The sequence below is a fragment of the Hyalella azteca genome, unplaced genomic scaffold, assembly GCF_000764305.2.
Source record: "Hyalella azteca isolate HAZT.00-mixed unplaced genomic scaffold, Hazt_2.0.2 contig15826, whole genome shotgun sequence".
Lineage (NCBI taxonomy): Eukaryota > Metazoa > Arthropoda > Malacostraca > Amphipoda > Hyalellidae > Hyalella > Hyalella azteca.
Window position 1 is genome coordinate 207094 of NW_025945661.1, and position 21703 is coordinate 228796.

The following is a 21703-nucleotide window of genomic DNA, read 5'->3' on the forward strand; positions in this document are numbered from 1 at the left end:
TATACATTAAAAAGACGAATGAAAACATATGATTCTTTGAAAAAAAAGAATGTTATTATTCATGAACGGACAAGTCACCCACAAAGAGTGAGAACGATTCGACGTTGTGCAGTCAAGCCAGACATAGGTTTTGAAGACCTTGATTTATAAAGCGAATGTTTGTGGTTGACTAGAGTGTCAAAATTCTATAATTATTTGACTAAGACTTGTAAAATTAAATATAATTAAAAAGTTAAACTAATATATAAAAAAATTCTATAATTATTTGACTAAAACTTGTGAAGTTAAATATAATTAAAAAGTGGATACTAATAGTATATACAAATAAAGGCTGGGCTCATCTAGGTGGGGGGGTCCACAGATGGGAGACTAACCCCCAGACCAGGAGCAGGGGCAACCAAACCCCCATGGAGGGGGCGGGTATAAAGCCCCCGCTGTAGAAGGGACAGTAGGGGCACTGCCCAAAAAAACAAACATTAAGTAATTAATATTATATATCATCACCCAATATATATATATATAGAAGTAGAAAATAAATTTTATAATATTTGAACAAAATAAATTGTTTAAATAAAATTTCAGGAATTATGTCAATAGACTTCATCTAGAATCGCTAAATTTAAGCCTAATTTGCCTTACATGATTTATCGCAGAAAATTAGATTCCTGCAGGATTTTGATCATATTGATCCGTTGTATTTTATAAGCCCCCCCCCAAAAAAAATTGTTATTTTTTTGGCGACAAAATTTTTTCCCGTTCATTATTTTTGCCCATGACAGTAACTACGCTAAAATAAATAATTTTAGGGGTGATTTTTTAGTTAATTTTAAGGTAATTTTTCATGTGATCGTTAGTGTAATTTTTAGGGTAATTTTTAGGGTAATTTGTTAAAGTAATTTTACAGCGAAATTTTTTAGAAATAATTTGTCAGGGTAATTTTAGGTAATTTACTAGGCTACTGACCTGGAAAGAGCCACACACTTCACAGATGTCAAGGTCATACAGAGGGTACACCTCGAACAGCGTCATATTGAACCGCTCTGTAAAAAATGAAAAATGACTTCAGTTAAGTTTTCATATTAATTATAACTAAAACTAAAACCTCAAAATGTACAACTTTTAGTACGTACAACTCAAAATGTACTCAAAACCGCCTGTCACAATCAGCAACTACCACCAGCACGTCACTATTGTCAGTGTTGTTGGTGATGAACCATTTTAAGAAGCGTAATGGTTGTTAGGACCTGCAGCACCTGGGCAGGATTATACGGTAGCACATGGACAGGATTATCGAATATAGCAGCACTTACGCGTAATTGCATACACACCAAAAATGCTGCCCTTTAATCAGAAAAATGGGCGCTGCCAATGCTTCCATAATCATTGACTACCGACCGAGCATCCACAGATAGGGGTTAAGGCCTAGTCAAAATCTAGTCGAGTACTCAGGTAACCTGGTAAAGGTGCTCAGGTAATAGGTATTTGGGTTTCCTTTTGAGTTAGTCATAATTTTCAAATCGCTGGCGCCATGGCGTTGGAATTTCGAATACATTTTTGTCTCTTTATCATCTCCGCTTTTGAGCAACATAGAACCATTAAGGATATTTGGTTAAGGCTTATATTAATCCGTAGAAATGGTGTAATTAAAATTCAGGTTCGGTGGTGTGTTTTGGATCCAAATTCTCAAGTTACGCCATAGATGAATTTTGCTACGATGAATTTCGGACTGCAACAAGAAGTTTCACGCGATAAAATAAAAATTTTCGACTAGGCTTTTTGGTTGCGGTGGAGACGTTTCCAAAGAGAAGCAAACGAGAACAATTATTATTGAATATTACAATCTCAAATTTTAACAGGATGGTGATAAATAATCATAGCGGTTTCAGCGTTTAGTAGGCCGTAGGCCTGTCGCCGATTCTTAACATCGCAGAACACTCACAGAAATTTGCGGTCTCGAACTCGCAACTCACTGCTACAATATTCTGCTGCGCTTAACCGCGCCCGGCCTCCTCGCCGATTCTGACCAGAAACTGGCGCACAGAGCTGGGATCGAACCCGCACCTCTCTGCGCCAATCTTGGTACTCTGGACTGTAACCACTAGGCCACCCTGCCCTAACCTGAGACACTTTGGTATTGGTACCTATTTATCACTTTGGTACCTTTACACCAGGAAAGTGATAAATGTCATTGACAGTACTTAGTAAACATAACAAGTATTCAACTTTCAGTAATACATGAATTGGTATGTACGTTACCAGGCTGGAAGTGGCTGTAAACCATGGCGGTGTTGTAGCGGGAGTGGTTGGAGACAGCGTGCCAGCGTTCCACTTGGTAGCTCACGCACGTCCACTCCTCCGTCAACTGCGGCAGTATATTTCATTCAGATGAGCTATGTGTAGCCATTTACAAATAATAATTAAACAAGGAGATGAGCTAGTATCGTATCGTATCGTGGCCTGTCGAGCTTTAGTCATAACCACTCTGGTTAAATCTCTCAACAAAGTCAATTACACGGTACAGTGATGAAGACCATGGGCAGATTTGAACAGCCCGAGCAACTCGATCGGCAGCAAGAGTGTGGGAAGGAGTTGTTGTAAACATCTAAAACAATTATAATTTACAAAATCATCACAATATATGTACTAAAATAATTACTATCAGTCTATCATTAATTTAAATCCTATATCATCTATCACGGCGGAACAACTGGAACGCAACACCCACAATAGGCGGGCGTATTACTGTACTAATAGTCTATTAAGCCCCATTATAGGTGAGGGATTAATGCACTAATAAAACAGGAGATAGGAAAGAAATTACAGTACAAATAATACCAGCGATTTGTAAGAAATTACTGAACTAGTAAAACCCACGATTTGTAATAAATTACTGTACTTACCTTGCTGAAGAAAAGCTTAACCGTAGTGTCGGTGCGTAGCGCCCAGCGCAGGTTGGGCACAACTCTGCTGTCCACGAGACGGATGAGGTCGTCTTGCATGACGTAGTAACCTGAGGGCAGGTGGATGCTGGTGATGGCCAAGCCGCTCGTCTCCTCTGCTTCCTCGCATGTCCATCTGGTAACACATGAATGATCATATTTACAAATCAAGAAGAGAAACAGGATTCAATATATTTTAATATTTCATCAATAAAACATGTCAATGGGGTCAATCCTCTCAAACATGTCAATCCTCTTTCTCTTCATTAAGTGGTATCCAGTGATAAGACGCTCTAAACATCACAATTTAAATACATTTCAATATTTCATCAATAAAGCATGTCAATGGGGAAAATTGTGATGTTTAGAGCGTCTTATAGCTGGATACCACTTCACGAAGAGAAACGGGATTCAATATATTTCAATATTTCATCAATAAAGGTAACATGTCAATTGAGACAATTGTGATTGTTAGCGCTTCTCATTATTTCCACTGGATAACATTGAGCATACGCATACATTGAGTGTACTCATATCGCATCCATTGAATTTATGCGATGAAAACCCATGCTAGTTGATTAATAAAGGACGATCAATCCAATTGTGACTAATTTTTTTCGATAGTAGATATGGTTACTCGATGTCAAATTTTATAATATAATTACACGCCCACATTATATAATATAATTTTTGTCGAATATGGTGACTCGTGAGTCGAATTTGGCAAACGAGCAGTTTTAGAGTCGTAAATTTATATTTTCAGCACTTTTGGAATATATAAAGAAAGATACATACAAAGGTAACAAAAGGATATTAAAAAACCTTACCTCTGGCAGGCGGTGATGTTGATATAAAGAAAGATATATAAAAAAAACAAGAGAATATTAAAAAACCTTACCTCTGGCAAGCGGTGATGTTGATATAAAGAAAGATATAAAAAAAAACAACAAAAGAATATTAAAAAACCATACCTCTGGCAAGCGGTGATGTTGATATAAAGAAAGATATATAAAAAAACAAGAGAATATTAAAAAACCTTACCTCTGGCAAGCGGCGATGTTGATATAAAGAAAGATATAAAAAACAACAAGAGAATATTAAAAAACCTTACCTCTGGCAGGCGGTGAAATATATAAAGAAAGATATATAAAAAAACAACAAAAGAATATTAAAAAACCTTACCTCTGGCAGGCGGTGATGTTGATATAAAGAAAGATATATAAAAAAACAACAAAAGAGTATTAAAAAACCTTACCTTTGGCAGGCAGTTATGTTGATATAAAGAAAGATATATAAAAAACAACAAGAGAATATTAAAAAACCTTACCTTTGGCAAGCGGTGATGTTGATATAAAGAGAGATATATAAAAAAAAACAAGAGAATATTAAAAAATCTTACCTCTGGCAGGCGGTGATGTTGATATAAAGAAAGATATATAAAAAAAACAACAAGAGAATATTAAAAAACCATACCTCTGACAGGCGGTGATGTTGATATAAAGAAAGATATATAAAAAAACAAGAGAATATTAAAAAACCTTACCTTTGGCAGGCGGTGATGTTGATATAAAGAAATATATATAAAAAAACAAGAGAATATTAAAAAACCTTACCTTTGGCAAGTGGTGATGTTGATATAAAGAAAGATATATAAAAAAAACAACAAGAGAATATTAAAAAACCTTACCTCTGACAGGCGGTTATGTTGATATGGGAATTGTTTCGGCCCGAGTACAGGGCTTTGATCTCCAGGTCGTAGGCCTCCACAGGGGGGATGTCTAGCTCGTCGGGCTGGTCGACGGCGTAGGTGTAGTCCAGTTGTACTAGAGCTTGACCTGACCCGTGACCTATCACGTTGATGTGGCCGTAGATAGCTTCAAGCTGGTGAACGAAGGATGTTTCATTCATTATTCAATGGCATTTTTATTTCATTTTATTTATTATTTCGTTTATTATTTAATATTACTATTATCCATTTAATATTCAACTATTGCTATTAATCATTTATTCTTATTTGTTATTTCATTTAATATTTAAATATTGCTATTATTCAATAGTTATCATTTCTTATTGTTTATTATTTTATTTATTATTAACTGAATTTTTCACGTGGTTTGAAATTAAAGTTATTAGTTACGCGTTCAAGGATCAGTTGTAGAAGTAACTTCCAAAACATTTCCCTACCTCAAGTGGGTTTTTCATCACTCAAAGAAACTAACAATAAATCATCGTGTCAACAATTTCGAGATCAGAGATTTGGTAGATGAAATTGCCGAAGTTTCATATCCTTTTCACTAAATTGTGCAAGAAATTTTTACCATTCGAACTAAAGTTAAACTTGCGTCAATCCCTTATGGATGCAAAAAAATTAAACCTCATATCCGAATAATAAATCTTATGTCTTATTATCGCCGTTACCGAAGTATTTAACGTTAATGTGGCCATAGATAGCTTCCAGCTAGTAAAATAGTGTTATTCATTAATTATTCAATGTCTGAAAAATGTATTCTAGATAAGTTTATGATTTGACTACTCATTGTATTTTCGTCCATCTACGTTCGACGATCGCATGGCTTTTGGTCACAATTTTGAAAACATGTGCGATGTAATTACTCTCATGTCGTGAAGTTACCGAAGTATTTAAACTCACTAAATCTCATATCCGAATAATAAATCTTATATCTCATCTCATACCTCATAATATCCGTTACCGAAGTATTCAAACTCACTAAATCTCATATCCGAATAATAAGTCTCATATCTCATCTCATACCTCATAATCTCAGTTACAGAAGTATTTACGGAACAGAAGTTATATAGAGTTTCAACAGTTTTTCAAGTTTTCTAAAAACTTCCTTCTCAATTACACTTAGGCGTCGAATAATGATTCTGGATAAAAAAGAAACGATCGCAGTTCTGAGATAAAATTCCATATATTCTAACGTTTCGGCTATCTACACTTTAGCCATCATCAGAGTGAATGAGATGATAATCTGGAAAGAATAGAAATTCAGATAAAAATACAGTAAACTAAGTTACAGAATAGGCCATGGGCCTATTTCTTCAACGCCGACACTTCTATTCTATTCTAAACTCACGTCAAAGGAGCGGATGGCTGCCAGGTTGCCGTCGTTGGAGAGGTGCACGTCGAGCGTCTGGTTGGGGTTGGTTGACATCTCAAAGCGCACGTGTAGGTCTGTGATGTCGCGTATACGAGCGCGGTATGAGTACGCAACTAACGCCTCTAGAGCAACCACGCTGTCCTGTAATGATACAAGCTCATTAGTAAAACGATCTCATTGAAATTTTGAAACTTTAAACATTATATTATCGAAACTTTCCGGTATGGTTTGAAAGGAACGGTTAGAAACGGTGTAAAATGCGCTTTAGTGGCCGGCTGCCAATACATTCTTCAAAATAAACGTATTTTCCATGTGACTGGCAGAAAAAAATTAACTCCACCCTCGTTTAGACGCCTATATCAGTTGAGACCGACTTGCTGGCCTAGTCCATAGCAGAAATCAATTTCAGTATAAATTAATTCACGTGCGGCACTCACGAGGGCAAACAACCCTCATCACCGCACTCACGAGGACAAACAACCCTCATCACGGCACTCACGAGGGTAAACAACCCTCATCACGGCACTCACGAGGACAAACAACCCTCATCACGGCACTCACGAGGGCAAACAACCCTCATCACGGCACTCACGAGGGCAAACAACCCTCATCACGGCACTCACGAGGGCAAACAACCCTCATCACGGGACCCACGAGGGCAACCAACCCTCATCACGGGACCCACGATGGCAAACAACCCTCATCACGGCACTCACGAGGGCAAACAACCCTCATCACGGCACTCACGAAGGCAAACAACCCTCATCACGGGACCCACGAGGGCAACCAACCCTAATCACGGGACCCACGATGGTAAACAACCCTCATCACGGCATTCACGAGGGCAAACAACCCTCATCACGGCACCCACGAGGACAAACATCCTTCATCACGGCACTCACGAAGGCAAATAACCCTCATCAGAGCCCTCATCAGAAGGCAGCCCTCATCACAGCACTCATTAACAACCCTCATCAGAGGGTTCGTTCCTCACGAGGGCAAACAACCCTCATCACGGCACTCACGAGGGTAGATATGAGGCCTCCATCAAGCTCGCGCATCTCGGCCAGGAAGCGCACGATGCTCTCCTGCACGACGCCGAGGCTCTCGCGCTCCACGTACAGCAGCAGCGCGTACGCAGTCGTCTCCACAGCGTGCGCGTCCCACTTCTGGTCGTNCTTGGGCTGAGTGGACTTATGGTCGTCCTGAGGGAGCAAGAGAAGAAAATATTGATGCAATATTGTGACTTCTTTCTTAACTTGGGCTGAGTGGAGGGTCTCTTTACGACCTTGGGCTGAGCATGGAGGGTCTCTTTCATACTTTTGACTGAACGAAGGGTCTTTATCCTACCTTTAATCAGACTGTACGAAGGGTCTTATAGAATAGAAGAATAGAATAGAATAGAAGTGTCGGCGTTGAAGAAATAGGCCCATGGCCTGTTGCCGATTCTTGAACTTTTCGTGACTTGATTCACAAGGGATCCGGCCTTTGGAACCCGATCTTTCTATAGCTGACGATTGATTGAGATAGCTGCTGGACTTATTGCCTGGTCCGTAATTTGCTAGGCATTTTAAGACTGAATTTTTCATCCTACCTCTGGTCGGACTGTACGAAGGGTCTCTTTCCCACCTTGGGCTGATCAAATATATCTCTTTCCTACCTTTGGTGGAAAAGAAGATCACTTTCCTACCTATAGGAATGGATGGAAGGTTGCTTTCCTACCAATTGGGTGCGACGAAGGGTCTCTTTCATACCTTGGGCTGGACGAAGGGTCGCTGGCTGTCCTCGTACACCAGAGGGTTCGTCCCCACGGGCTCCCTCGACCAGTACACGCGTGACCCTGTGAATTGAAGGGATTTCCATTGCAAAATTCGTAAGGATTTGGGCAGAAACTGCCGAGCTCATCATTAGATTTAATTTATTTGTATGAACAAACGCTACCATAATTCAACGAGAGGAGAGATACGTTACACATCTTCTCCACTCGTTCTGTATCTCCACCCTGCATTAGGTGCATCCACCCACGTTACCCACGTCCACCTACCCTGCATTACTCTTCTTCGTTCCTCGACACGCATCATTAGTTCATCACTTCGCATTACGCACCTTCACCAATGTCACATACCTACATCTCTCGTAACGCACTGTCACCTTTCGTCGTCCCGCCTTTTTACCCCAAATTGGGTGCTTTTGCCCCGCGTTATACCCTTTCATCTTCCAGAACGCAACTTTGCCCATTGTTCCACCTGTTCACCAGGCATTAAGTGCTTTCACCACCCGTTACGCACCTTCGCCACGCATTACGCACCTTCACCACACATTACGCACCTTCACCACGCGTTACGCACCTTCACCACGCATTACGCACCTTCGCTACGCATTACGCACCTTCACCACACATTACGCACCTTCACCACGCATTACGCACCTTCGCCACGCATTACGCACCTTCACCACACATTACGCACCTTCACCACGCATTACGCACCTTCACCACACATTACGCACCTTCACCACGCATTACGCACCTTCACCACGCGTTACGCACCTTCTGTACGCTTCATGAGGTCGAGGCGTTCGAAGGCCAAGTCGGACGCCCCGGCCTCCGCCTTGGTGAGCGCCCAGGCTACCACCGCCACGTCGTACGGGTCCACCAGGCTGGGCAGCTCGCGCTCTAGGTAACTGTGCAACAGACGCACGACGTTTAATCAACGTTTAATTCAACGTTTTTTAGTTGATTTAACTTTCAATAAAGATTTTTGTTCCAAAGTCATTTGCCTGGTTAGTGGGGATCAACAGCGATGAAATCTATACTCAGAATAATGAATGATTCATTGTTTACGAAAGAGATTTTCATGCCCACAGTCCGAGTGGAGAGAGTGCATTGGTTGTGAGAGTAGAGATACCCACTTTGACTTGCCTAAATGAGTCAGGATGACCCATCAACTTTAAATAAAGATTGTTGTTTTAAAGTTATTGGTCTTTGGACTGGGGGAAAATAGGTCAGGATGCCCAGGCCCCAAATGTGTTGACCTTAAGGTTCCTATACACGTCCACTGTACCCACCTGACGCCCACTGACCCACCTGACGCCCACGTACCCACCTGACGCCCACTGACCCACCTGACGCCCACGGACCCACCTGACGCCCACTGACCCACCTGACGCCCACTGACCCACCTGACGCCCATTGACCCACCTGACGCCCACTGACCCACCTGACGCCCACTGACCCACCTGACGCCCACGGACCCACCTGACGCCCACTGACCCACCTGACGCCCACTGACCCACCTGACGCCCACGGACCCACCTGAGGGCGCTGGTGATGGCAGAGTTCGCCCTGACCCTGAGGGCGCTCTGCAGGGTGGGCGTCACGGGCACCAGCGCGAGCAGCGCGTGCGCCGTCAGGGCGACGCTGCGGTTGCGCGCCTTCCTCTGGGGCATTTTATTTTATTTATTATTATTATTATTATTGTTTTATTTATTATTATTATTATTATTATTATTATTATTATTATTGTTTTATTTATTATTATTATTAATTATAATAATAATTGATTATTTATTTTATTTTTATTTTGTTGCCCCGGTTTTATTATTATTTATTTTACCGGGCAATTATTTTATTTTTATTTTGTTGCCCCGATTTTATTATTATTTTTTATTATTATCCATAAAGGTTATGGATTTGTTAGATTAAATATTTATGTTATTGAATTCGCTCAATGCATGATTATAATTAATTATGTTGACGATCGTTACTAATAACAACTCTGTTATCATGATAACGTTGATTGTCTCTATCCCTAGAGAAATGTTAAATTGAGTTAACATAGGTTTTAGTCTGATAATCTAAACGTGACTGTAGTTATGTGATTACAGTAGTTACTGTAGCTTTGTAATTACAGTAGTTACTGTAGTTATGTAACTGCACTAGTTACTGTAGTTATGTAATTACAGTAGTTACTGTAGTTATGTAACTGCACTAGTTACTGTAGTTATGTAATTACAACAGTTACTGTAGTTATGTAATTACAACAGTTACTGTAGTTATGTAATTACAACAGTTACTGTAGTTATGTAATTACAACACTTACGGTAATCACCCGAGGCTATGAAGTTAACTGATACACGGAACTCATCCGGTAGTGCATATTGAAATGAAAATTATATACAGTAGGAACGATTTCAGCTTTCAACGGCGGATTATATTAATACATGAATGTCTAAAATGTGTGCAATTTTCCATATTAATTTGTAGGCATTTTTTACCTTACTTCATTTTATTCTAAGTTCATGCACCTTACGGAGGCCTAGGGTTAAATTTCCAGTACTAAGGAATTTTTTTAGATTTTCGGGGCTGCTGTTCCTTCTTCGGTGTGGTCTTATGGTCTGAAAAGGTTGTAGATCTGACACTCACTTTGGTGAGGTCTCCTTCTGGGTCTAATATCTGGTGGTAGTGAGGATTGTGGGGCTGACAATCACCTAGGTAGGGCCTAATTTTGGGTCTATTGGCTGGATGTAGTGAGGGTTAAGGGGCTAACACTCACTTTGGTGGGGTCTAACTTTGGGTCTAATGGCTGATGCTATTGAGGGTTTTAGCGCTGACACTCACCTTGTCGGGGTCTACTTTTGGGTCTAAGGTCTCGTGGTAGTGAGGGGTCTCGGCGAAGCTGCCCTCGCTGGTCTGATGGTCTATGAGCCAAGAAGTCGCTGTGCTCAGCACGTGGCGGTCTATGTACAAGTGGTTCTCCCAGTCCTGTGGGTTAATTTTGCTATACTTACATGTGATTATATATTCATGTCATTACATCTTTATATATCATGGTATTCTGAGAAAGAACTATTAAAACTCACTAGCACGTAGCAGTTAAAGTATACCTAGCTACCCATATGCACGTGGCGGCCTAAGAACTCCTAGATACCCATATACACGTAGTGGCCTAATTACATGTAGCTACCCATATACACGTAGCTTCCGAAGTACATGTAGCTACCCATATAGTCGTAGCTGCCTAAGTATATGTAGCTACCCATATACTCGTAGCGGCCTAGGTACACTTAGAGGCAGATTTCTCGTCTGTGATTGGTAGATTCAACTTGAAAAGCCGTCAGTGATTGGCTGACAGACTTATGAGCTCGTAATTATATTTATTATCACGGCCAAAGATCGAAAATTGCGTTCCATGTGGCATGGGTTCATCTTACAATAAATCAAGTTAAAACATCAGCAAGAATGAAGTTGCGTGCTGTACTATACATGGCTCTGCAACTCCTCTACTTGGTAATTAAACTGCTGCCCAATTCTGTGTTATAGGAATGTATGATATGGTTTTTAATTCAAGAATGTCTAAAAAATATCAAAGAATTATCAGTGTCTCTAGATGTATATAATAAAAATCATAATTTATCGATAAGCCTGTATATAAATGTTAGTATATGTCAGACAGGTTATTGGGATTGATCAACGCTCATTTCAACAACCATATAAAGTAATTGAAACCCGAGGCCTCGACTCAATATAATTTTATTTGAACTATTAAATTCATGCAAGTAACTAAATTAATGAATAATTTTTATATATTTATGTGTTCACTTAACAAGGAACCATGAGCAGCAATCAACACAAATTCGGTAGGAAAGTTCAGTGAATTAAATACGTGCAATGGAAATTCAAAGGCAGACAGTCAAATTAGTAATTTACTGTAATTAACTTGTTCAATTGAGAAATATAACATTAAGTAATTATTCGTTAAATTTACCATGGAATATGAAATAACAATTAGCGTTGTCAACGCAGACGATTGGACCATCACGACTGTCACCGACTCTGAACTCCACGGAATTGTCACGACTTGCTATGGCTCTCGAAACCACCACCCACTACTCCAACATCCGCGGTGTTTAACCGCCCTGCCATCTTGCCGATTTCGACCAGAATTTCACAAATAGCTGCTGGTATCGAACCCACTACTCACTGCTCCAAATTTGATAACATAAACTCTAAACATTCGGCCTCCTTTAGTTCAATTTCCTTTCGAAGCCGAAATCAACTAAATAATTTAATCATGTGAATAAAAAATTAATAGTTCATCTGCCCACTCATTGTATCATATTTGACTTTAATCAAGGCAATCAACCTGGAAGTCGGCGACGAGGAGCGTCTTGAGGATGTGCGCGGTGAGCCACACGCCCGCCTCGTCGCCCGGGAACATCGAGAACGAACCGTCGGCGTTCTGGTACCTCGCGATGGCGGCGTAGTGAACCGCCACGGCGTTCAGGACCTGAGAATGTGGTGGTAGTGCGGTCAGAACCTGGTATGTAATGTTGCAGTGAACCGCCACGGCGTTCAGGACCTAAGAATGTGGTGGTAGTGCGATCAGAACCAGGTATGTAATGTTGCAATGAACCGCAACGGCATTCAGGACCTGAGATTTTGGTGGTAGTGCGGTCAGAACCTGGTATGTAATGTTGCAGTGAACCGCCACGGCGTTATGGACCTGAGAATTTAGTAGTACTGCGGTCGGAGCTTTCAGAGAGAAGTTTGAAAAACTTAGTAACGCGATTCACAATAAAAAGCAACGGTTATTAAAACCTGATGAAATGAGTTCATGTTCCAGTGGTGACATTATTCGCATTGCACAGATTCTTGATTGAAGAAGAAGAGACGACACTGCGCGCAAATGTAGGTTAGGTTCAACCTTCCTAACTGTTTTAGACGTTAACTTATAATTCAAATTGCATTGCATCGATGTAAGTTATTTTTGAAAAACGGGATCTTAATTTTTTTTAGTATCCTGTCGCTGACTAGCTAGTTGGTAAGGCTCAGGTGGTGCAAAGACCAAAAGTGTCCACCTAAACATAGAAGTAATGCCGCTTTCCAGCAGTTTGTCGATTCGCTGGATTCGCTGGTAGATTAAAGAGCACAGATTTGCACCTAACCGTTTGAGTCATTGCAACGCCCAGTTTGTTAAGACGCAGGTCATTCAAAAACCAACAAAAATCAACGAACCTTATGGGTCAAGTCACTATCCAGCTGGTTCGTGAGGCGCAGGTAGTGCAAGGACCACAAATTTGCAGCAAAGTTGTAGGCCTCGGCCTCCGCCCCCATCAGTTCCAAGCCCAGGAGACACTCCGTCGTGACTGGGATTTCTGGGAAAGCTGGTCCAACCACGTCACCTGGCGGGGAAAAATAAATTCACGGTAATTAAACCAATTAAATCGATGTGACTCTGGCCTCGCTGCGTTTCATGGGAAAAGTTACTGAATCTAAGGCGGATAAAAGGAAATTTGCGCTAATTAAACCAATTAAATCAATGGCCTCGATACATCTCAAGAGGAAAGTCATAAAATCTAAGGCGGCTAAATATGACTAGGCAGTTGCTTATACGTGAACTAAATGCGTTCCTTTATATGCTCATGGATGTAAACAAAAGCGTAAACACTTAAAAGAATACTTGAAGACCTCTGGTAACTAGTTAACTGTGGAGTACCAGTGATGGAGATGTGTCCAGCAGGAGTATCGTATATGTATCTGCGTTTCAAGGAGTACGGGATGATGGGTGACTCGTCCAGAGAAATGTCCAGGAATTCGTACACGAGGCCTCTGTTCTTCAGGTCCAGCAGGCGTGATGTGTGCTTCCCGATCGTTGCGCCCTGCACGTTGATAGCAAAAATCGTCCTTGAAGAAATAAAATTGCCCAATTTTCGTAATAATCCGAAGAATCGAGGAAAACAGAAGCGTTTAGCGCTGAATCTTTCTACTTATTACGTCTCTTTTGTCTCTCCTATATATCGAATCTAATTCTTCTCATAGTTAAACTCAGAACAGAGGTTCTGAGTTTAACTACATTTCGGTTAAAGGCTAACTCAAATGGTTAAAGCTACAGAATTACTGGGCGCTGGCGTAGTCTGATCACATGACTTGCACAGCTTAACTAACCTTCAGAGCGCTCGATACAATCAAACTTTTTATTGAACCATCAGCATTCAAATTACGGCTTCCCACGAAGAAATAAAATTTACCTGCCTCTTAGGAGGTATATTAGCTTCTCAGATCATAACCTTCACAATTAAAATCAATCATTGTACTTCTAACTTCTCACATGACCATTCTGCTTTAACGCAATTCTGCTTTAACGCATATTATCGTAATTTAACGCAATTCTGTCTCCAAACCATGAAACGACGAAAAATTTCCGCCGGCGTATAACATGACTCGGTTCTGTCCCTGGACCTCTTCAACTACTTACGTTTCCATAGTACCTCAACCATCACCTAACATCAAAACCCGCTACTATGCCGACAATTTCATAACCAACAATACAGGTTCTGATGTGGACATCCTCACCCAAGAACTCAAAACTTTCTTCCAAAACTCAGTGATTTTTTTCATTTCCCAATATTCTGGTAGCTCATCGGCGGTGTCAAACACGAAGCCACAACAACAACCGATAGCTCGGCCAATATGATCATGGGGCTATATACAATGATACATTAAAATGAATAATTAATGACGACATTTCGTAAAATTTTAGTCCTTTAATCAGGCGAGTTAAAGGGAATGTTGGTTAATAATTAGGCTTAGAAAAATGATGATGGTTATGATGTTTGGCAGGTTACCTCAGCCTGCACGTTGATGGTGGCCGAGTCACTGTCCATCATCATCTGGGTGGAGCCTGTCACCGTCACCATCACCTCCCCCATCCCCGTGAACACGATGGGGATGCTCACGTCCCGGAACTCCCCAGGCTGCAGCTGCGAATTTCAACATCACATTCTTCAGAGTGTTTATACATTATATTATTTTTAATAGTTCTTAAGTTGTTGCTTATTTGATTATTAGAAGAACATAAAATTTAGACAATTTACAAAAGCTGTGCACTCAAACTAGGTGCTGGAACTCTATTACCATCACTATACCATCACCTAGCACTAGTTGCTTACAGAACTAGCTCACCCAAACTAGGTGCTGGAACTCTATTACCATCACTACACTATCACCTAGCACTAGTCGCCTACAGAACTAGCTCACCCAAACTAGGTGCTGGAACTCTATTACCATCACTACACTATCACCTAGCACTAGTCGCCTACAGAACTAGCTCACCCAAACTAGGTGCTGGAACTCTATTACCATCACTACACTATCACCTAGCACTAGTCGCCTACAGAACTAGCTCACCCAAACTAGGTGCTGGAACTCTCCCTCTGCCGTCTTGGGCTTGTATGCCTCGGTCTTGCCATCCTCTTCCACCACCACCGTCCTGTACTGGTCAGACATCGGCAGGATGATGAGGGCGGCCACCATCGCCGAGTGGAAGTTGAAGGCGCACACCCGCAGGCCAACTTGCTCCCACATACGGGCCACCTTCGGGGCCTCCAGCGTCAGCATGAACGGGCCCGCTGAGTCAAACTGGGGGATGAATAAGGAAAGGGTGAATATAGGGAGAACTGGAGGGTGAATTTAGGGACACCTGCTCCCACATACGGGCCACCTTCGGGGCCTCCAGCGTCAGCATGAACGGGCCCGCTGAGTCAAACTGGAGGAGGATGAATAAGGAAGGGGTGAATAGAAGGAGAACTGGGAGTGAATTTAGGGAGACCTGCTCCCACATACGGGCCACCTTCGGGGCCTCCAGCGTCAGCATGAACGGGCCCGCTGAGTCAAACTGGTGGATGAATAAGGGAGGGGTGAATATAGGGAGAACTGGGGGTGAATGAAGAGAGGAGGGGTGAATTTAGGGAGACCTGCTCCCACATACGGGCCACCTTCGGGGCCTCCAGCGTCAGCATGAACGGGCCCGCTGAGTCGAACTGGTGGATGAATAAGGGAGGGTGAATATAGGGAGAACTAGGGGTGAGTGAAGAAAGGAGGGGTGAATTTAGGGAGACCTGCTCCCACATACGGGCCACCTTCGGAGCCTCCAGCGTCAGCTTGAACGGGCCCCGCTGAGTCAAACTGGGGGAGGATGAATAAGGGAGGATTATAGTGAGAACTGGGGGTGAATGAAGAGAGGATGGGTGAATTTAGGGAGACCTGCTCCCACATCCGGGCCACTTTCGGGGCCTCCAACGTCAGCATGAACGGGCCCGCTGAGTCAAACTGGGGGTAAGAATGAAGTAAATTTCTTTCCAAATTTATTAACATATACTAATGAAGTGAATTTATTCTTCGATACCATTTAATATGTGACAATGGGAATATAAAGGTCTCGTAAATTTTGAAATTTGAATTATATTTTCTATTGATCATGTTGCCTATTCCTTCCCAAATTCAATATTCCTTTTCTCATGCAAAACACTTTACGACCTACCGTTATTTTCTCCTGCAGAAGCCCCAGCCCCAGGTTCTTCCCCACAGCGAACATGTTGACGACCCACGTCTGGGGACGCTTGGGGATGGGGAAGACTTGGATCTCCGCCCCCTCCTGCCGCACGTCCCGCCAGGCCCAGTCCCCGTCCGCGGGGTCGTAGACCCGCCACATGCGACTCATGCGGTGCAGCCGGAACTCCCGTAGCGGGTCTACGTCCACGGGACCTGCGGGTACGGGAATTGTAGGCCCTACTTTGGGACGACGCCTGCGGGGGACTACGGGTACGGGGGATTTTAAACCCTATTTGGGGACTACGTCTACGGGGCCTGCGGGTACGGGGAACTTTAGACCCTACTTGGGGACTACATCTACGGGACCAGCGGGTACGGGTAATATTAGACCCCACTTTGGGACTATGCCTGCGGGGGACTACGGGTACGGGGGATGTTAGACCCTACTTGGGGACTACGTCCACGGGACCTGCGGGTACAGGGGATTTTAGGCCCTACTTGGGGACTACGTCTATGAGATCTGCGGGTACGGAGGAATGTAGACCCTACTTGGGGTCTCCGTCTTCGGGGACTGCGGTTACGGGGAATTTAACACCCTACTTTGGTCTACATCCGCGGGACTGCAGGGAAAATTCATCGTCATTATTACTAATACCTAATTAAAAAAACATTTGAATGAGAAAACTTTCGTAATAACCAATAAAAGTAACAACGGAAAATAATAACATCCTGGTAATTATAAAATACCAAACTGTATAAGCTCAGAACCGCAAGCGAGACAACGCACATCCCGCCTCGTCGGATCTGTCGGTGCAGTCGAAGTGGCCGTTGCAGCGTCCAGGAGGCAGGTAGCAGCCGCCCGTCAGGCAGCGCAGCGCCGGCGACTCGCACTCCGCAGTGTCTGACAATGCCAACAATTATAAATGATTACTATTTGATAATTATCGAAATAAGTGACCATTAAATGTCACTTCTTCTTCGCTAAATTATAAAACGGTCGACCCTTTAGAATAATCAATAATTATAAATAAATATTGGGACAATCGAAATGAGTGACCACGAGATGTAACTATTTCTCTGTCAAGAAAAAAATTATACAAAATTTTATTACTTTCAAGTAAATGAATGAGGTAACTGGAATTGAAGGAGGTGAAAAAGTTATTTTGTAAGGAACGGTATCTGATAGTACTGGTGTGACACAGGTTAAGTTCTTAATTTCGTAGAAATGACATCAGAGTAATAAGAGCCAAAAAATACTATCCCCAGAATAATTATGCAATTAGGATTAGAGTTTTATCCCTACCCATAGAATGACTGTGCTGGTAGTAGACGGTAGTGTCAGTAAGTAGAAGTAGATCAGCGAAGGCGAAGGTAGAAGCAACGTCGGGACCCCCCAGGCTGGTCGGGAAGAACTGCACCTTAGAACCTCCACCGTCGCGGGATCTGCGTTATTGATCCACCATCAATTATTTTGATAGTCACAAAGCTATTTATAAAATTAAATACTTAAAATATAAATTAGTCAGTCCACCTGAAAAGGACAGGAAACGACATTGCCAGGAAGCTAATAACATATAACTTTTTTATTTTATTTTTTTTTTCATTATATTTTTACCGAAGAAATATGTCGACGCTTTTATACAATTTTCAAAAAGCCTAACAATTTTATTATTAAAATCCTGTTCCCCTAAGCCAACAATTTTCAATTGTATTCTCTGCCGAGAGGCCCTGCCACCCAGTGTAGAGCGACGGGAGCCACCCGCCACTGGCCCAAGAGTGGCAGGAGGCTCCCGCCACTTAACAAAGAGTGACCGGCGGCACTCGCCACTGACCTGGTGGCGGCCCGACGGATGTGAGGCTTCGGTGCATCGGCGTAGGGGAAATCGTCCTGCACGCGATGGTTTTTAGGACGTGGCTGCGACAAACGGGCCCGGCTTGACTGCTCGGATAAGATGGCGTCTTCTCCAAGTCCCATCATGCGATGCAGGACTCGGGACTCGTCGAGGTCATGTCCCGCGTCCAGGAAGTTTGTTTCCTCCCACAACGAAGAAACGCCGAAAAAGGACCCAATTTCACCGAGCATTTTCCATTCGGATGAACCGCCCGTGTGGTCTTTGTGGTCATTCCACCGGATACCGACCTGAAATGGAAAATTTTATCAACAGATGATAGGTTGAACTGGGACGTTGGAGGCCGGAAGATTTAAGACCGAGAAGCTTGAAGCTTGAAAATCGTTCGATACAAATATTGATTGACCTCCAACTGTAAACAAATAATCATTGAAAAACATTTAATGAATTTATTATCAAAATTACCAAGAAGTTTATTACGACAGAGAATAAGTTAGGAGGCTTGCCTCATGGCGCCCCAGGGGGTTGACTGGAATGGCGATGGCGTGGGAGACCAACTGACCGTCGTCTGCTACGGCCCACACTGTCACTCTGGCCACAGGCGCCATCTTGGTTGCCAGGTTGAAAAACGAAGTTTTGGTGGAGAGCATGTAAACTAATTCATTTCTGGTTATATTAAATTAAGAAGAGTCACCAACGCCATCGTGAGACAAATTGCGTGAAGTTCCACAGCAAATTACTTTCCTGAGATCGGGAAATTAGAATATAAATTTGCTGGCAGCATCTTGTTGTCGGCTTCTAAACTGCTATTGATAAACTTTATATGCAAGTGCCATGCATTCTATTAATGGGCATTTTATGATCAAGTATTGTCATGACTTGACCCTCGTCTTTTTTTCAACCTTTAATCTTCCAAGACCACCTATTACAAACACTCACTAATTTGTATTTGACGTAGCCTACCGAGCCGCGGCCACTTTGGACTCACGAGCGAATTAACGGCGAAAAAAGCGCACACTTCGCTTCCATAACGTCGATGATTGCGTCGATCGTTCATGCATCAATCAGAAAATCATTCATAACATATTTTATCTGCCAGTGCAACCAAAAAGAAAAGTTCGGTATTTTGGTCTAGCTCTAGAAGAAAAACCATGAAGAATTAGCCCATAAAAAATATTCGGTATTGGAGAACTAAAAGGAGTATAGCACAAATAGATAATTAAATCCCTCAAAAATCTGCAATTAAATTGTTCGGATATAAAAGTGATAGTAATGCCTACTTTCCAATCGGCGATTTCTACTTGTTAGAATTATTTGTAGATGTGTGTTCCAGACGACACATATATTCCAGAATGTATATTTAATATAGTAATTGACTGTTCCCAATTACCATCTTTGAATTATAATTCTAATATAAAAATCACAATCTCGTTACACTAAAACTGCTAGTACCACTTCTACCACATCTTACTTCGGTGGACGCTGGTATGGCGAAGGTGGTGACGGTAGGAAGGTAATTGTCAACAACAGCCATGCGGTCCGAGTACAGAGCCACTCCGCTGCCACTCATCTGCATAAACGATCATAATGAAAGCGACAAACTCCAGTTTATAACATTAATTTGCAGTCAATTAATCAATTTCTGGCTGAAAAATTATTAATAACACTGCATTATTAGTGAGTACTCTTACCATGAAGTTGATGTAGTCTGTCCTGAAGTTGTTCCTCACGTGCAAAACGATGTAGTCTCCAGAAACGGTGCCCTGGCTAGACGTCTCCACCTGCAGTTGGAATTATTATTGAAAGGATTGCGAAAACAGAGTTAGACTTTGATCAAATGTTTATAAGTTGCTGACAAAGAACGTGCGTGTGATGTTGGTAATAAACTAAATGTAGGCAATAATACGCTTCAAAAATATGCAAAATACTAACAAGAATCGAGTTGCTTCTATAACATAAAGCTAGAATAGCTCTAGCCGGATCTAATCATATACAATTTTAAATGAACGATATAAAATTAACAAATTAATAGCAAACTGATAGTTTACTATTACACATTTTATTCAATGCACCATCACATTTTTTGACTAACGCCTATCATATGAAAATGGATGCCGACTAACCATTGACAGCAGCACCAACCTGGAGGTAGTAGTCCCGAGGGGAGTGGTGTTTGGTGCCCAGCGCTGTGGACGCCGCTTGCAGGCCGCTTGAGCTTATAAACCTGCACACAAAATTTAACATATTATATATATTTATTAATATAATACCTATATATTTTATATATAATATGTATTATTATAATATATATTATATATAATATGTAAATTTGCGTATATATTTACGATTGCATCGATGTTTGAACGAAAAATTATGGTAAAGACTTCTTTTGCAAAGTTTGAATGTAATTCGAAGTTTTCATTACTGAGTTTTCATTTCACTTACTGAGCATCAATTTTTAAAGTTTCCGCCAAGTCCGGAATGTCGAAAACCGCTTTAGAGACCCCGCCTTGCTCGACCAGATCAAGACCTGATATCTCCGCGCTCTCCACCTTATTGAAATGACGAGGAAAATAAACGAAAAATATAACTCAGTACCCACTGCAGTGAGTGACAGAGAGCGCATTTTCTCGTCGTCGAAAACTTGAGGTCACGGATGGACGGACAGACGGGCAGACGGACGGACAGACAGACAGACGGATATGGCGAGCACAATAGTGCATTTTTTCCATAAATGAGAAAATGCGCTAACAATATATTTTAACATAAATATATATCTTCGTTTGATTTTTTATCCAAAGTGTATTGCAGCTGTTGTAATGCCAATGCCGGTAAATATTTTGGTGTTCCAGAGTGACATAATTTATTCGTTTTATGTAATTCATTCGTTTCTCACCTGACTAGTTCCCCCATAGACAGACAAGGTGATGGTCACCTTAGCGTCTACAAGCTCCTCTTCATCAAAGGGATGCTGGTCAGAGTACGAAGCAAATGCCTGCAAATATTAATTAAAAGATCTAATAGATTATTTTTTCCAAAGCGAGAATGAAGATAGTGGTGAAAAATCTATCAAGTTTACGTGAATAAGTACCTATATTTAACTAGAGACTTCGTACGGGAAGACACATTGCGGATACCGTTAGAATTTACGTGTTCGCTGCTTTCATGGTTCACAATCATATTTTTCCAATCAGTGACACCTTTGCCAAGAGATTTTCACCAAAGCAAAGTACTAAACTGTATTGCTGTTGTTTACCAGGTATGCGAAGCAATGATACCTTTCTGAACGGTGGATCAAATCCAAAAGCAAGTAAGAATTTGGAAGAAAGAATGGAAGCTCACGTGGACGGTGATGGGCATTCCAGGGCGGAAAACCAGCGGCTGGTCGCCAAGAATTTGAAGCATTGCTTCGTCATGGACGACTCTGGCGATCGCCCAGCCTCGTATTATCCTCCAGCCAAA

At 41.8% G+C, this 21703-nt stretch overlaps 1 protein-coding gene across 1 annotated transcript; it reads right to left on the bottom strand.

Moving 5' to 3' along the window:
- Positions 1-276: 276 nt before the first annotated feature.
- LOC108678138 (CD109 antigen) lies at positions 277-21703 on the bottom strand (the record flags this gene model as incomplete). The annotated part of the gene is given in 27 exon segments (XM_047884667.1): positions 277-457; positions 964-1040; positions 2257-2362; positions 2901-3075; positions 4627-4820; positions 6038-6202; positions 7087-7239; positions 7816-7901; positions 8610-8743; positions 9375-9499; positions 10680-10823; positions 12205-12348; positions 13077-13243; positions 13558-13720; positions 14687-14821; positions 15249-15479; positions 16381-16604; positions 17179-17292; positions 17695-17834; positions 18224-18531; positions 18748-18849; positions 19713-19811; positions 19933-20022; positions 20384-20465; positions 20687-20793; positions 21138-21236; positions 21584-21703. Coding segments are annotated over 27 exon segments (3804 nt in total), but the record flags the coding sequence as incomplete, so codon positions are not given.